The sequence below is a fragment of the Gigantopelta aegis genome, chromosome 7 (assembly GCF_016097555.1).
Source record: "Gigantopelta aegis isolate Gae_Host chromosome 7, Gae_host_genome, whole genome shotgun sequence".
In the NCBI taxonomy this organism is placed as follows: domain Eukaryota; kingdom Metazoa; phylum Mollusca; class Gastropoda; order Neomphalida; family Peltospiridae; genus Gigantopelta; species Gigantopelta aegis.
The window spans coordinates 44,847,168-44,865,453 of NC_054705.1; the positions used below are offsets into that span (position 1 = coordinate 44,847,168).

At 38.4% G+C, this 18,286-nt stretch overlaps 1 protein-coding gene across 1 annotated transcript; it reads left to right on the forward strand.

Annotated features, from left to right (window-relative positions):
- Window positions 1-3,974: 3,974 nt before the first annotated feature.
- Window positions 3,975-17,071, forward strand: LOC121378139 (clavesin-1-like). Its single transcript, XM_041506241.1, has 6 exons — window positions 3,975-4,100; window positions 6,756-6,895; window positions 8,173-8,603; window positions 11,082-11,192; window positions 14,672-14,856; window positions 16,781-17,071. Exons 2-6 carry the CDS (start codon window positions 6,763-6,765, stop codon window positions 16,887-16,889), a joined length of 969 nt encoding a protein of 322 aa, XP_041362175.1. The 5' UTR covers window positions 3,975-4,100; window positions 6,756-6,762; the 3' UTR covers window positions 16,890-17,071.
- The last annotated feature ends 1,215 nt before the right edge of the window (window positions 17,072-18,286 follow it).

The following is an 18,286-nucleotide window of genomic DNA, read 5'->3' on the forward strand; positions in this document are numbered from 1 at the left end:
GGTGGCGTCGTGGCAGGCCATCGGTCTACAGGCTGGTAGGTACTGGGTTCGGATCCCAGTCGAGGCATGGGATTTTTAATCCAAATACCAACTCCAAACCCTGAGTGAGTGCTCCGCAAGGCTCAATGGGTAGGTGTAAACCACTTGCACCGACCAATGATCCATAACTGGTTCAACAAAGGCCATGGTTTGTGCTATCCTGCCTGTGGGAAGCGCAAATAAAAGATCCCTTGCTGCCTGTCGTAAAGAAGAGTAGCCTATGTGGCGACAGCGGGTTTCCTCTAAAACCAGTGTCAGAATGACCATATGTTTGACGTCCAATAGCCGATATAAGATTAAAAATCAATGTGCTCTAGTGGCGTCGTTAAATAAAAACAAACTTTACTTTACTTTACTGAGAAGTAATGGTTTTGGAGTTGTATTTTAGTCTAGTTTTAAGGATGTTTCAATGTCACCAACTCTTTGTTTCACTTTGTTCTATCCAAATTTGTTACAGGTTTGTAAATTAACCAAACTTGGTGTCCATTTTTACAGGTTGAAACTAGGGTCTAGGTGAAAAATATGCCTTAGTGTTTAAAAACCAGGATCTGCCCCTTTAATGGAAACTAAGTGTATTTATATTTACTTGTACACAGGGCTCACCCTGTTCAATGACAAAGTTGCACATTGCTAATTATTGTACCGAGCGGCTACAACGTTTAGTAGTCTTTGGTTAATAAAATATTCCTTAAATTGACCACATTTAAATAATTTTCAAAGAAATACTTTACATATCTAAAAACTGGCTAAACCTAAATGTGTTCCAGTGTGTATGTGTATTGCACAACTGCTCCCGCTCCTGTTAGAAGCATATATTGATATTTTCTCCATTTTGTGCAGTGGGGGAAGGTACTGTGGCATCAAATATCAATAATTCTGAATACTTTTCTTTCTTAAAGGCACATTCCTGAGTTTGCTGCATTGTAAGATGTTTCTGACTAATAAAATATTCTATGATTAAACTTGTATATTAAATATATTAACTTGTTTAGAATATCAGTGTCTGTATATTTAATGTGTTTCTGGTCGTCTTAATATCTGTATGAAGCCCAAACTGGTTTTTGTCTTCAAATAATTTTGTTTGAAAAAAAAATATTTTAGGAAATAAAATGAAATTTAATCATGTACAAATACTTGAACGATCAGATTCATGTTTAATATACAGCAACTAATATTTCATGCAGAAAAATATATTTGATATGTAATTACAAACATTAAAAAGTCTCTTTTATTGATAACATCTTAAAACTTGCAGCAAACTCAGGACTGTCCCTTTAACTGAACCTGTTAGTATTTCTTGTACTTTATACAACTAATTCCAATTTTACCTTGGGCTTCCCACATAATTTGTATATTTGAGATACATTTCTTGTAATAACAGTATTCGCTTATGTATATTTTGAACGTTCATTGCTTTGTTAAGCACTATGGCAATATTGAAATTTCCATTACATTTTTTGCTTATTACCATGAATATACAATGAAATTGTATGCACTGATTTACATGCTACAGGTCCAACTGGAGAGGACTGTATGTTTCATCTGTCCTGTCGGTCTGTCCGTCTATCCATCTGTCCCACATAGGTTTTTTTAAATAATACCTCAAGGTACTAAGCAGACATTTTGCATATAGCTTTTATTGTATATACTGTTACAGATCATTCATGGCTGTTTACTAATTTTGACAGAGTTATGCTGAAGCAAATTGTCCGCTTTCAGAACTAAAACATACAGTTTTATACATATGAAGTTTCTGGTGGTGCAAAAACAAAATAGAAAAAGGGTCCACTTGGTTCATATTCGAACACACACACACACACACACACACACACACACACACAGGTCCAGATCATGCTACGCCCCTCTTATGGCCCTTGAACTTGGGAGATGCTTTAAAAAAAGATTCAGGTGTTCTGTTCTCTCTCCCCCCCCCCCCCCCCTGCAATGCCTCAAGATATGAAATCGAAATTTTGTGTTCCAGATCAAGAAATTAAATTACATGACAAATAAAAAAAAAATGAACTAATTTTATAATTATTACAATTTTTTTTTATAAAGGAAGTCCTTAGTCTGGGAGGCCCCTCTGTCAGGGGAGCCCGGGGCAATTGCCCCCTTTGCCCCCTTATAAATCCGGGACTGCGTGGAGACCCTACCTGCGGATCAGTAATGAAATTATATCCAATTGTGAACACAATATTTAACAGTTTTCACCATGTCTCATCACTAAAATAACCGCAAATATTGTAGGTGTGTTCTTGTTATAATGGTAGGTGAAATCGTGGCTTTAAGACCGTACAGCTCTCTTTGATTTCTATATAATTTAGTATGATATACCAAATGACTGGAGAAGTAATGCTGGAATTATATTGCTTTATTTAAAATGGCAGCAATACTTTTTGAAAGTTTTATTTACGAAAAATTACACCTACTGTACATGTTGCTTTTTTAAATATTCGTTTATTTATAAAATAAAATAAAAAGCATGTAATTTACAACATTTTGTTATTTGTTTTTGCTAGCATCAGTGATGCATTCTGTAAATATGTACATATATACATCATGTACCATCACTTTGTATAATAAAGTAACCATTGAAACATATAGTTTGGTTTGTGGTTTATGTATGTTTTGCCTTGCAAGGAGCACTGGCGTAGGAAGCGATGGTTTATTTATATTTATATATATACGTGAGTGAGTGTGGTGTGTGTGTGTGTGTGTGTGTGTGTGTGTGTGTGAGGGCGCAAGCTGTTTTAGCGTATGCCTGTCATGGGCACAGGTGCCGGCCTCTGCCGGTTCTTCCGTCCAGGACAGGAAAAGGTAATTGGGGGTGGATGGGAGAAGGAACCACCTGCATTGGCAGGTGAAAAAGTTCACCAGCAGCCCGACTGGGGTCAGTAATAGAGGGGGGGGGGGGGGGGGGTAATGGAATTTGTAATGTCCCGTAGGATTATTGCCAAAGGGGAAAATGTGCGCAATTTGAATGAAGGAAATTTGGCGCATTTTTTATAGGTCCGCCGAATTGGAAAGGATGTTGCTCCCCTCCCCCTCTAAATATTGTTATAAGCGTACGAGGCGGGGGGGGGGGGGACTGCCCCCCCCCCCCTCAAATTAGGGCGAAAGGTTATACGTTTGCAACCCTATAGACTATAGCTGTTTCGTAGTCATGCTAATCATAATATGAATAAATGATGTTATCCAGATTCGGGCATTTACGTTTAATTCGAGAAAACGCTTCTGGGTTTTTTTAAATGGGTACGCCTATGAATATTGTTCAGGAACTACAGGCCTGCCGGATGGATGAGAGAAGTACCAGCTAGCCCAGTTCTAAGTTTAAGGGGGCCGTGTTTAGACACTTATTCTACAGTGACATTTATAATAAAGGTACCACTCTTAGACCAATATATTGGGTGTCGCACATGAATATGACAGCGGACATTTTAGGCCTTTATGAAAATACATCGATACACTGATATTTGTTAAATTCTGTACGATGATGCGTTATGGCCAACAGCCTATAAATTTGGTAGTGGGTGAAGGTTGTCGCAATCTCTGAGAGATGACCTGGGGTGGGGTGGGGGGTTTTCTTTATTATTTTATTTTTTTTGGGGGGTGGTGTTGTTTTTTTTTTTTTTAAATATCTCAGATACGGTGCCTTTAAATTTACCGCCAAAGTAAAGTGGTCTATTTACGAAACAGCAGGGACTATTCATTGTTGGATATTTATTTACATTAATAAAGCATGAAAAAGGAGTGCCAGATTGTCGTATTTAATATTAATTAACAAACACCATTGTCTCTAAGATTTATTACTAATTTATTCGCCAAAGCTACATCGGAAATATCGCAATAAGTTGAATATTTCTTTAGTCTGTCATACTTCCGGTTCACGAACTTCTCCTGTCATTAGATGTCTGCTAATGTGAAATATTTTTGTCAAAAACTTGACATAAGCGAAATGCCAGACATTTTGATATAGAGCCACTTTAGTCACAGGGAAGCGATGTGTCGCAGTGGTTTACTGTTTAAGTGGTAGGGAACAGGTGCAATATCGGAGAAACCAGGTTTGTTTCGTCAGTGAAATTAAAAAGACGCGGACATTTTGGTTGGTCGGAAATACAGTGAACCTTTGTATTATTATATATCTTTTATTTGCTTTTGCTTTTATTAATTTTTCTGAGAAAGGATTCTATCCGTCCCCTTGCCCATATGTTACCTGAAATAGTAGGCATAGATTCGAATCTATATCCCATTTGTTACATAAGTCAAAATCAATTTTAAACACTGTCAGACAATAGGTTGGGATTTGAACCCAAAGGCTGTGGCACATCATGGTCCACCTTTAGTAAAGGCTTTACTTTCACAACACACACAGGCTACAGACACACACATACAATAGGCCTACACACACAGGCTACAAACACGCAACACATATCGTCAACGTCCCTAACTGCGTTATGCTTCAAATTCCGTTCACTTTGTTTTCTCGTGCACGGTTCATGCAATCAACATCCGATTTGTTGTCATCGGCATGTAGTTCATTTATGAGGTTTTTCTTCACAGTTCAGGAACATTTTTTATAAACAATAAAGTTGAGAAAAGTAAGTATCTAAATACAAAACTTTACAAACTCCTAAAACCATTAATTTTACAAAGTCGTTTTTGTTTATTCAGGACTTAAAATTACCGATATCGGATCCACATGACTCGTAGAAATTGACTTAAAATGGAGAAAGATGAATTAACATTCTGTGTTGGTCACATGATGTCACACGTGCCAGATCAACAAGGCCATAGAATTTAATTTTTACAATTTTTAAGACCCCTGTTGTTAGAATTTGTTTTCAATTATTATATTCGATCTGCAAAAGGCATGCTACATTTTTGTGCCTTTATTGTAGTGAATAGTATTCATAATCCATTCATACCAGTTGTAAATAATTTTGAGTATATAATTTTTTTAAATTTAGAATCAATTCATTAAAAAAATTATACTTTACAAACTATGTGCAGGTATGGACATAATGCCTATCAGTATTGACATCAAGTGAGCGATGTGTGTTGATAAAACGCGGACTGGACCAGAATGCTTGACAAATTGAATTTTTTCTTTAAAAAATTTAGGGTGTTTCACTTTTGTTTACTAGAATAGATTTGTTTTACATCCAAATTGTTGATTTTTTACATTAAATGATTACAATCTATTTTGTTTCACGTATCGTAGCTGAAAAATGTAGAATAATATTTCCATAAATATCGTATTCGTGTTTTTGTTGTTAGGTGAACGCAGTTTGGAACATTGATGGTACACACACACACACACACTCACACACACACACAATACACACACACACATTTTTTATTAATTAGAATTATGTCAATTTAAACTGTTTTTGAACAATGCAGTAGTGTCTAGGCCAGGAGTTGAACCCATAGCAAACAGCACTAACCATGAGCCATTCATTAGTTTCATCAAGTAAACATGTTTGGGGCCATTTAAATATTAAATAATGCTCAGGGTGAGGGGGTATACTGTAAGTGACTTGTCCTCGGTGGTGTCGTGGTTAAGCCATCAGACATACATGTGTAAGGCTGGTAGGTACTGGGTTCACAGCCCGGTACCGGCTCCAACCTAGAGTGAGTTTTAACGACTCAATGGGTAGGTGTAAGATCACTTCACACTCTTCTCTCTCACTAACAACTAACCACTACCTATTGTCATAAGGCTGGTAGGTACTGGGTTCACAGCCCGGTACCGGCTCCAACCTAGAGTGAGTTTTAACGACTCAATGGGTAGGTGTAAGATCACTTCACACTTTTTTCTCTCACTAACCACTAACAACTAACTCACTGTCCTGCACAGACAGCCTGGACAGCTGAGGCGTGTGCCAACGAGAGCACGAAAATAATTTGAAATGAAAATGTAGGTGACTGGTCCAGCGTGTTATATGAGTGGAGCAGTGTACAACAGCATTACATTAGTCCACTTCTGAAGCGCACCTTAATTTCATCTCAGAAACAGTTTTTATCATCCACCTAAAATATGGTAACAGTTCAACCCTTGCAGTTAAGAAAATGTCTACGGCAAAAAAACTTGCCATTGAACAAAACCCTAAATATAGTTCACGGGGGGGAAAATGCTGTGGAGAACTAACAACTCTACGGCAATCTCTGTGCAGTGTTTCTGCCAGAAAGACATTTTTCGGTATATCGCTAGGGAATTAAATGCAACCACAGGGACCTCCCTCAGAATGAAAATGGGTTACGTTTAGGGTTAGGGTTTTTAAAAAACCCCATATATACAGTAATGATAAGAATAATTAAGTTTGTCAAAAGTTAACTATAAAACAATTAAATCTGCCAAACATTTAGGTATGGCGCCATACCAGTTTTACCCTCTGTCAGAAAGCCTGCCATGGAATTGTCGATTGGTGTGGGTAATTGCAGGGGTTGGAGTGCACCCTCCACTGGTTGTTTGGAAACAAGCTGCTTTAACCCCAGTGTTTAAATATATTATCACTGTACTGATTCAGTGATTGTCAGTGTGTGATATTAAAAATGTCTTTTTGTCAATATGTGCAAGTTTTACTTGAATTGGTTTCTATGAAACACAAATCACTCACTTACATAGCTTGCGTAATATTTTTAAATGTGAAGTATTGCATTGGTAATATCTATATAGCATAAACTGAAAATTGAAATTTTGTTTGTCATTGCAGACCCACGATGGCCGAGTATGGGTGGGGTCTCTCTGAGGAGCTGATACGAAAGGCGAGTCAAGAACTGAATGAATTCCCTGAATCTCGCCAGGCCGCTGTTTATGCTGTACAGGAGTTGATCAAGACTCGACCCGATATCAGTGAGCTATCGTTACTTATTCATAGGAGCTCAGTATCTTTTCTCCTATTTCTTTTTCTTTTAAATTCTTCTTCTTTTTTATCCTACTGCCCCATTTTCTTTCTCTCCTTTGACTCCCATCTCTTTTCACCCCAATCTGGCAGCTCCTAATAGGCTATTTTTCAACTTCTTTTGCTGTCTACCTCCACATCCCAGTCCTTGTCTCTCCAACTATGACTGATGCATGTCTCTCATGGCTATCCATGCCACACAGCTGCCATTTCCAATCAGGTTTAGTTTTGTGCTTACTAGTAGTCTGACCACTTCGGATAGGTAGGAGTCCAGTATTAGTGATGTTTCTAATGTCAGTAACAGGACATTCCTACATCATTGTTTTTGCTTTATTACATAGTAAATTAAAAAGATTTTTATGTGATACACAAGCCGATAGTGTATAATTTGACATATTAGTGCAGTGGTAAACTGATGTTGCACTTAAAATTTTCATCCAATTCTGTAATATGAATTAAATCTTAAAAGGACCATGACCTAAAAAAAACAATAACTCTTCACAGTTTCTGCCAGAAAGAAATTTTTGGGTATGGCGCTATGGAATTGAATGCAACCACAGTCAACAGGAGGTATGGGGAGGCCTTCCCTAGAAAGAAAATGGGTTATGTTTAGGGTTAGGGTTAAAAAAAATCATACAGTAATGATAGGAATAATTAATTTTGTCAAAAGGTTAACTTTAAAAAAAAAAATCTGGGTATGGCGCCATATCCGTTTTACCCTCTGGCAGAAATCCTGCTTGAGTGCTATGTTTATTAATTGACATTTCAAGACCTAACTTCTAACTTGGCATTCCAAATTCCGCCCACTTCAAATTTCACCTGCCCCATCCTGTCCCGGACTTGGTCACTGGCGAAGTCAGAGGTTAAGTCCGAGATAGACTTGCCCGAAACCTTCGTGGTATATGGGAAGTTTAATAGAGTTTCTCATCTTATCAAAAAACAAATTCAGGGCTATATAAAACACAAAAACAAACCCCATTTCACCCTCCCCCCCCCCCCCCCCACCCCCCCCCCCCCCCCCCCCCCCCCCCCCCCTCAAAAAAAGAAGTTAATATTATATATTAAACTTGTACCAGTAGAAGACTGTTAGTATCAAATGCTGTAAAAAAAAAACACACCGCAAAACAAACAAGAGAGTGTGACAATTTTTGTAAGTACTGGACTCCCAGTATCACCTAAGATATCCACAAGTCCTGCAAATAATTTAAAATTTATATTTCTTTCTCAGAATTCCTGCGAGAGGATTATGCCTTCATCCTACGATTTCTCCGTGCCCGTAAGTTTGACGTAGAAGAGTCGTTTCGACTGTATGCCAGGTATTTCGAGTATAGACAGAACAACCGGAACTTGTTCAAGCGATTCCACTCGTCGGAATCAGGCGTGAAGGAAGCTCTGTATGATGGTCTACCGGGCGTCTTGCCCCACACGGACATTTTCGGACGTAAAATTTTGGTGCTATATTCGGCCTACTGGGACAACAGTCGGTACGGCTTGGCGGCGATATACCGTGCAATATTACTGACGCTAGAGAAACTGATAGACGATGAATCGGTGCAGATTAACGGTTTCGTTGTTATCGTCGACTGGAGTGAGTTTACCTTCAAACAGTCGACCTGGCTCAATCCGAAGATTCTTAAGCTGATGATTGAAGGACTTCAGGTGGGTCTCACGCGGTCTAATGTTCTGATTATCAATAATATTTGGTGTGAAAGAAAAATGGGTTATTGAAAATATGACTTACATATAGGCCAAACAAAAGAAATTTAAGTTTTTGCACATTTTCAAAGATCTGTATGGTAGACACGTATTTCATATTTGTTTGTTTTGTTTAACAAGACCACTAGAGCGTATTGATGTATTAATCATCGGCTATTAGATGTCAAACCTTAGTATATATTTTACATAATGGAATAAATAATATTAAAAAAAGAATAAAAGTTATGCATTTTAACTCCCATATACATGTATGTATAAAAAGTACGAGTATTCAGTACTGTGTCCTGAAAATTAATAAACAATAACACCGTTGGAGCATTTGACACCTTGAGCTAGCACACGTTTAGACAAAACAATTAATAACATTGTCGCCGATTGGATGACATTTAACCTCTACTGGCCAGTGGTTGCAAAACAAGGCGTCGCATGCGACGTTTACTACCCTAATTTCCGACATCTATTTTCACCACAGTTGCTCAGACTCCAGTTCATATTTTCTTGGTTCTTGTCTGAATGTATAGCTCAGCTTCTTTGGGTTAATTTCTTCAGGAAAACTTTGAGTTTCCCACGAATACAGCGTCCATTACTGCTCATTGCCTTTGTTTTAAAAATATATTTTGTTTTGATTCATGAGCACACGTCTAGACCCAGTGATTTTCCACGGACGGAATTCCCGGAATTCCCATTGTGAAACGGAATTTACATTTGGAAACGGAATTACGATTTTCTACGAAGTTAAAAAAAATCAATACTATTTTACTATTGCCACACACTGTAAAACTGACGATTGACCCGTGTGCAGTACTATTGGCAAACGCTAGACTGGATTATGCGCTTCACGGTAAACCAAATGGTCACATTGGGAACCAATTAAATACTTCGTGAACTTTAGCAAAACGTTTGCTGGCTGAACTTGGGGTTTACTGTTTAGTCTGTTGTGCCTGCGCAGATGGGACAGGTTTTTTCCCAGGAGTAAGTTTAGCCAGCGGTTTGTTGCTAACGCTCGTCTTGGAAGACAGATTTTTTACGCTACACATTAAATGGAATGACCATTTCGGGAACCACCATTCAAAATATGTTTGCAAACATTTAGCAAAAAATGGCTGGCTGAACGTTGCAATGTTACTTTATTTCCGCTGTGTCATGTGCATACTTCGGTTTGCAGACGTTAGACTGTCAAAGAGATGATAAAATAAATGTTTACGTTTTGTGAACCCTAAGCCCCGTTGAATAAAGCAGTGCACTCAATTGTTGGACAATCATGCTTTATGTAGTTATTATAATTGTAGCCTTTGCGCCTGATGTGATTTTTCGCTACTAATATGTAGGCTTACTTTGATTTAATGACAAATAGCAACGCATGTCGACGCATGTCAATTTTCTGACCCTTTAATTTGTCACAACTTGTGTTAGATCAGTTGTTAATTACATATTGTTGTCTGAAACGGAAATGAAATGGAATTTACAAAAACATGAAACGGAAAATAGCTTTTTTTAAAATGGAAAACCACTGAGTCATACTTGTTCTATTCATGGTCCAACAATTTCACCAACTATATGCATTACAAGTGGACTACATTGCACACTTCTGTGGTAACAGACTCCGGCCCATAGAGCCCCCCCCTCCCCCGTGTGCCCCCATTACTGAGTGTCTGTAGCTCTTGATAAACCCACAACTCCTATGCTGTCAGTTCCAACGCCTACTAGTACTTCGTTTTGCAACCGCTGCTGACTCTAGAGATAGCCGGTTTAGCTACTTCATTGCACTCCCACTTGTAACAAAAAAGGTGGAAACCTTTTTTAATTTTAAAATCCTTTATAATTATTGGATACACTACATTGAACAGTCAATAATAAATACATTTATAGATTATTTCAGTATATTTTATGCTATTTCAAGCAGTTTGTATTTCACAAAAGCCTTTTGCCTCGGACTTGGACACTTGACCCGACAGACAAGTGTTGATTGTGACCAGTTGCAAACTCTTGGTCCTTTGTTTTAGTTTTAATATTTAATATTTTAACCACATAACCCTCTGGTAGAAACTCGGGCTTCCAGATGTAAGTCTAAAATTATATGTAATAACAAGTGTAATGACGTAATTGTGGGGAGTGACGTCATAACATGACATTGCTTCTCCAGGCCTAGCTTAGACTGTGCATTTGAAATATGATGTCATTTCGTCATCTCCTAGTTGTGGCTGAAACATTTTGAGTTGGATCTTGTTATTCATAAAAAAACCCACCCAATAATAATATGGATACACTCGTGTGTGAGTCGTACTGATTTTACGAAACTTGTGTCAGGATTCATGTATTAGCCTCATTCTCGCTTGGGCAATACGAGAATCCTGACATTCATTTTGTAAAAGACAAGCTAGTATAATAATCTCTATTTATTAATGTGTTTGTTGTTACTAGGACTGTTTCCCAGCTCGGTTCGCTGCTATACATTTTGTGAGTCAGCCGTGGTACATCGAGGGGATATTCAAGATGCTCAAGCCATTCCTAAAAGAGAAAAACAGAAATAAGGTATTTCATTTCAACTTATTTTTCATGCTTATATCCAATTATGGTTGAAGCACGCTGTCTTGGCATACACCTCAGCTATCTGGTTTAAACAATATTTATTCCCAATTATAATGCTGGTTGGGGATTGGCCAACAGGAAAAATGCCTCAGCTATCTGGGCTGTCTGTTCAGGATAGTGGGTTAGTTGTTAATTGTTAGTGGTTAGTCGGAGAAAAGGGGATGTAGTGATCTTACACCTATCCAATGAGTCGTTAAAACTCGTTCTGGGTGTGAGCCGGTACCGAGCTGTGAACCCTGTACCTGCCAGCCTTATGTCCGATGGCTTAACCACGACACCACCGAGACCTGCAAATAAGGTGTGTGTTACGTACAGTACACAACACAATGACAAACTCGGCTAGCAACCCATGGTTGGATTGTACCATTTGTTGGTAATTAGGTGTGTGTTACGTACAGTACACAACACAATGACAAACTCGGCTAGCAACCCATGGTTGGATTGTAACATTTGTTGGTAATTAGGTGTGTGTTACGTACAGTACACAACACAATGACAAACTCGGCTAGCAACCCATGGTTGGATTGTAACATTTGTTGGTAATTAGTTGTGTGTTACGTACAGTACACAACACAATGACAAACTCGGCTAGCAACCCATGGTTGGATTGTAACATTTGTTGGTAATTAGGTGTGTGTTACGTACAGTACACAACACAATGACAAACTCGGCTAGCAACCCATGGTTGGATTGTAACATTTGTTGGTAATTAGGTGTGTGTTACGTACAGTACACAACACAATGACAAACTCGGCTAGCAACCCATGGTTGGATTGTAACATTTGTTGGTAATTAGGTGTGTGTTACGTACAGTACACAACACAATGACAAACTCGGCTAGCAACCCATGGTTGGATTGTAACATTTGTTGGTAATTAGGTGTGTGTTACGTACAGTACACAACACAATGACAAACTCGGCTAGCAACCCATGGTTGGATTGTAACATTTGTTGGTAATTAGCAGAGAACATTTTATTTATTTTCATTTAATTTTTTAGACATTTTGTAGTGTTTTGCATAGCACACAGTGCTCTACAAAGTGAGTAAAATATTCGCCATGGCCACTGAAAAAATTCCCTGGTGTCTAACAAGTAAAATCACATTCACCAGTTGGCGACTGTCCAATAATTTTATTTTAATCTGTCAACAAAACTGGACATCGGAAAATAGTGGACCAGTAGCAATTGATCTTCTATAAAACTTGTTTTCTATCGGTAGTTTTTATTTAACTTTTAATGAGTACTGCAAGTTAAATGCATATCTTAGCAGTGCCATTAAAATAGTAATTTGCTTAATTTCGTTTAATAAAATTATTGGGTACAGAATTTGCTAATGATAGTTGATAGTCGTTCACTGTTTTAGTGGAACCGGACAAAAACAGTAACTTGTAATTACTATTTAACAACTAGGAATTACCCCTTCACGAGTTTATTCGAATGCAGTCCTAACAACAATTACGACACATTAGTAATGTGCCATAAAATGGCAGATGAATCGATTTAATTACAAGTATATATTAGCTGGCTACAAAATAAAAGTGGCTGGCAACTAAAATATTATACTTTACTGGCCAGGGAAGAGTAAATCTGAACTTGCTTTGTAGAGCACTGGCACATCGTGATACAAGACTGAACAAAATTGATCACTGATTGCCCCAGCTGAACAGCATTTGCTATCGGTTTAATCTTAATTGTCATTGGCCAGGGCTTTACCGATGGCAGAATTTTGCTTTTGAATAAAAAAAACATTACCGTCGGTTGACGAGATAATTTTTGGGTTTTTATTTTGTGTTTATTTTGTTACAAAAGTTATAGATTTAAAATTGCTGTAGGCGGGTTAAAAATTGCTATAGGTGAGCAAAAACCTTTCTAAATTGTTGCTGCAGGCACAGCAGAGTAGGGGGACGTTCTAGCGCCCCCCTCCCCCCTCTCAATAATTCTGAATCAAAAATATTATTGGTAGTAAATCTTACGGCAGAGATGAATTTGACTTGTATAATGCCAGAAATTGCATTTCATGACATGTAGTTTTCATACCCCAAAATCCCCTAGACACTGCTTTGCACCCTTGATTTCTGTCAGTGCCCCGTCCCCCTCCCTGTGTCTACTTGCTTCCGCTGTGCCTGTGTTGGTAACATATTCTTAACTTCAAATGCACTAGTAATTACCCAACAACTGCAGTTTTTACATCAGAAATGTAACATGAGATAGAAACCCAAAATGCATTGTATCAGTATTACATCATTTTCACGATTATATATACAGGCAAACCTGTCTTAAGCGGTTAGACAAGGGAGTAGAGAAAAGCGACCGCTTAAGACAGGTGGCCGCTGATTACAGGTTGCCACATATACAGTCTTTAAAACATTTGTTGTTTCTTTTTTGCCATCTGTACTGCTAATTAATGGTTGTGTGCTCTACAGTTGACTATAAATCAATTTTTTACATCTTGCCTCTTTCACCCACCTCGGTGGCGTCGTGGTTAGGCCATCGGTCTACAGGCTGGTAGGTACTGGGTTCGGATCCCAGTCGAGGCATGGGATTTTTAATCCAGATACCGACTCCAAACCCTGAGTGAGTGCTCCGCAAGGCTCAATGGGTAGGTGTAAACCACTTGCACCGACCAGTGATCCATAACTGGTTCAACAAAGGTCATGGTTTGTGCTATCCTGCCTGTGGGAAGCGCAAATAAAAGATCCCTTGCTGCCTGTTGTAAAAGAGTAGCCTATGTGGTGACAGCGGGTTTCCTCTAAAAACAGTGTCAGAATGACCATATGTTTGACGTCCAATAGCCGATGATAAGATAAAAAAATCAGTGTGCTCTAGTGGCGTCGTTAAATAAAACAAACAAACTTTACTCTTGCCTCTTTCAAACATATATTAAATATGAATGTATTAATTTAACCGTTCTCATTAAATTTCTTTTCTTTTTCCATTTAATTCCTACTTCAATCAGTGTATTGTCATGGTAAGTGAATCTACAAATGTCAAGCTTAGCCTACCCTGAGGCAATTAGATGCATTGCAGAGTCATACTTTCTTAATTGATACACAGTAGAGATGTTGGGACTGAATGGGTACTAGTATTCCTGAAGGTGGGAAGAACGGTTATTTGCTGCACCTTGTCGCTGTTGTTAAAATATCCCTTTTAAATAATAGTAAACATTTACTGTGGCCGCTTAATACAAGTATTTTAGCGATTTGGGATCCGATTTAGGTGGCCACTAAAAATCATTTGGGAGTGGGGGGGAAGTGTCCACTTAAGACAGGTGACCGCTGATGACAGATGGCCGCTAGGACAGTTTTGACTGTGTGTGTGTGTGTGTTTGTGTTTATGTATATATATATATATATATATATTTATTTTTTATTTTTATTTTTTCCCCCTGTCTTGATGGGGGTTTTTTTTATGGGGTTTTTTAGATTCAGATGCACGGGATAAACCTAACAACCCTCCACCAGCATATCAATAAAGACTTCCTGCCCGCGGAACTTGGCGGGACGGAACCACCGTATAACAATGAGACGTGGGCCAAACAGCTGGTGGGCGACGAAAACTTCAGCTTCGGAGAACAGCATATATACTGGCCTTCCAGTAGCCATTTTAAGTAAGTTTTCAAACATACAGTCAAAGAGAAATAACTATTTTCGAAGCTATCTTAGCACTGCCGTATTGTAAAAACCATCGTAGGCTATGGCGTGGGTCGTAGTGACGTCATAACCTACAATGGCGGGATTTAGCTCAGTCAGTTGAGTGCTCGCTTGAGGTGCTTGTGTCAGAGGATCAAACCAGTGGATCTGTTCAACTGATTGGTTCTTTTCTCATTCCAACTAGTGCACCACAACTGGTCAAAGGCCATGGTATGTGCTTTCCTGTCTGTGGGAAAGTGCATATAAAAGATCCCTTGCTGCTTTAAGAAAATGTTGCGGGTTTCCTTTGTTGACTACGAGTCAGAATTATCAAATGTTTGACATCCATTAGCCGATGATTAATACAGCAATGTGCTCTAGTAGTGTGGTTAAACAAAACAAACTTTACTTTCATAACCTACAACGGTTTTACGACATAGCTTAAAGATGGATTAGAAGATCTGAAGCCTGGGAATTATCCATGCCTTCTACTGTAATTTTACAGGCCCATAGGAAAGTTATCTGGAGAAGGGTTTGGGGCTCACACTAGTGGAGGGATGGGGGGCACAATCTCTAGTAGAGGGGGGCATAATCTCTAGTAGAGGGGCACAATCTCTAGTAGAGGGGGCACAATCTCTTGTAGAGGGGGGCACAATCTGTAGTGGAGGGGGGCACAATCTCTAGTGGAGGGGGGGCACAATCTCTAGTGGAGGGGGACACACTCTCTAGTAGAGGGGGGCACAATCTCCAGTAGAGGGGAGGACAATCTCTAGTAGAGGGGGGCAGAATCTCTAGTGGAGCGGGGCACAATCTCTAGTAGAGGGGGGACAATCTCTAGTGGAGGGGGGCAAAATCTCTAGTAGAGGGGGGCACAGATCTCTAGTGATGGGGGTGGGGGGGTGGGAGCAATCTCTATTGGGTTCTGCCAGAGGGTACCAAGGATAAAATCTTGGAATTTAATGTATCCACTTAGAAGATATTACCCTGATTTGGCTGTTAGAATGTTCGGACCAGTCTACTTGCATAGTGGGGGAAATGCTGTTAGAATGTTCGGACCAGTCTACTAGCATAGTGGGGGAAATGCCATTTGTTTGAGGTAAGCTAAATTGAAAAGAAATATAATTTAAAAAAGATTATAGTAAGAGAACTGCTGTTTATAAAAGTACATAAAATGCAGTACCTAATTTCAAAAGAAAGTAAAGTAAAGTTTGTTTTATTTAACGATACCACTAGAGAACATTGATTTTTTATCTTATCATCGGCTATTGGACGTCAAACATATGGTCATTCTGACACTGTTTTTAAGAGGAAACCCGCTGTTGCCACATAGGCTACTCTTTTATAACAGGGAGCAAGGGATCTTTTATTTGCGCTTCCCATAGGCAGGATAGCACAAACCATGGCCTTTGTTGAACCAGTTGTGGATCACTGGTTGGTGCAAGTGGTTTAAACCTACCCATTGAGCTTTGCAGAGCACTCACTCAGGGTCTGGAGTCAATATCTGGATTAAAAATCCCATGCCTCGACTGGGATCCGAACCCAGTACCTACCAGCCTGTAAACCGATGGCCTAACCACGATGCCGATAATTTCAAAAGATTTCAACCACCTAACGATGTAGTTGGGGTACTTAATATAATCTGTTTCCTTTTTATTACGTACCCTTAATTTGTTTTTAGCAGAAATCCTGCACAAGCCGTATTTTTATCTGTGTATCTATTTATAAATTATATAGAGGAAGACAAAAAAAACTCCAGCTCTCTCACCCCCGAGGTTCCTACAGACCAAATAATGTCTGTTTGAAATTATGAATAAATTACATAAAATTTGACATTTAGAAATATTTTATTGTCACCAGTGAATATATTTAACCTTTTTTTTTTCTTTTTCTTTGTTTTAACAGGACTAGATCTGAAACGTTTCCTCTGGATCAGTTCTCCAACACTGGGAAAACTCTACATGAAAAAAAACAGGGGACGTATCTAGACGAAGAATTCTTCCTCATAGACTAGATAGGTTCCATAAGCTTCCTTTTAAGAGAATATCTTCACTTTGTTGCCATTGTTAACAGTTTTCCAAATACAGTGAAACCGCTTTTTAACTGGACAGTCATGGGACCAAGAAAAAGTATTGTTTTAAAAGGTATCCAGTTTAAAGAGGTTATTTTCTGTATGGATGTTTTAATGGGGACCATGAAAAACGTTAAGTTTTGATGGAATTCCAGTTTAGAGAGGGTCCAGTTTTGATGGAATTCCAGTTTACAGAGGGTCCAGTTTTGATGGAATTCCAGTTTACAGAGGGTCCAGTTTTGATGGAATTCCAGTTTAGAGAGGGTCCAGTTTTGATGGAATTCCAGTTTACAGAGGGTCCAGTTTTGAGGGGCTTCACTGTAAGATAGAATCTTTTCAATGACTACTATTACATGTTAAATAAGCCACCGCACGACGACTGGTGTATCAAAGGCCGTGGTATGTGCTATCTTGTCTGTGAGATGGTGCATATGAAAGATCCCTTGCTACTAATGGAAAAATGTAGCAGGTTTCCTTTCTGTGACTGTTAAAATGACAATATGTTTGACATCCAACAGGCGAGGATTAATAAATCAATGTGCTACAGTGGTGTTGTTAAACAAGACAAACTGGTACATGTTAAATATGGGGGGGGGTTTTGTTCAGAATTTCAGTATCTGTATATTGAGTGCATCCAACTGTTTGATGTTTAGTTAATCAATGTTCTCTCATAGAGTCATTTAATAAAGTATACTTACGTCCAAAAGAAACTTCACATTCATAAAATCTTAATAATTTGATCAACATTCTTGCTAATCGAATAGAACCAATTTAGAAACCACCTTACAAACACTGCATGTTTCACAAAGTGTATTGTGACGTTTAGATACTTTGATATCCCACCGTACCATTATTTTAAAAAAAAATTCCTATAATACAAGTTCAAGCCTTGTAATGTTTGTTTAGGACATCAGTATATATTCTGTGTTTCTGATCATCCTAATGTTGTCGTAACTCAAGGTGAGCTTTAATGCCACCCCCACCCCAAATAATTTCGTATTACAAAAAAAAAAAATATTACAAAAATGAAATATAGTTTGAGCAAATAAAAAAAGTCAGAAATACATTGAAAATCAGGGGCGTCGGACTTTTTGGGCCAGGAACGTGTTTTTTTCTCTTCCTATGGCACTCGCATAGTATAGATCTTGTACACAGGGGTGCATATACATGGCTTTCATGGCCGTACCAACTTCTAATTGCTTTCAGCACTTCTAAACAAGACACTGTATTTAACATGTAATTTTAATCTTTAACAAAAGTTCTGCTAGTCCGAAATATAACAATGGCGACAAAATCTGGACAATTTCTTTAATACATGTTTTTTTTTTTTTTCAGAATAC

What these genes read in the sequence shown, in the direction of transcription:
- LOC121378139 (XM_041506241.1), top strand. Translation starts at nt 6,763, where the DNA reads ATGGCCGAGTATGGGTGGGGTCTCTCTGAGGAGCTGATACGAAAGGCG. An exon ending in TGATGATTGAAGGACTTCAG is followed by an intron (nt 8,604 to 11,081) that starts GTGGGTCTCACG and finishes TGTTGTTACTAG; the next exon opens with GACTGTTTCCCAGCTCGGTT. An exon ending in AAGAGAAAAACAGAAATAAG is followed by an intron (nt 11,193 to 14,671) that starts GTATTTCATTTC and finishes GGGGTTTTTTAG; the next exon opens with ATTCAGATGCACGGGATAAA.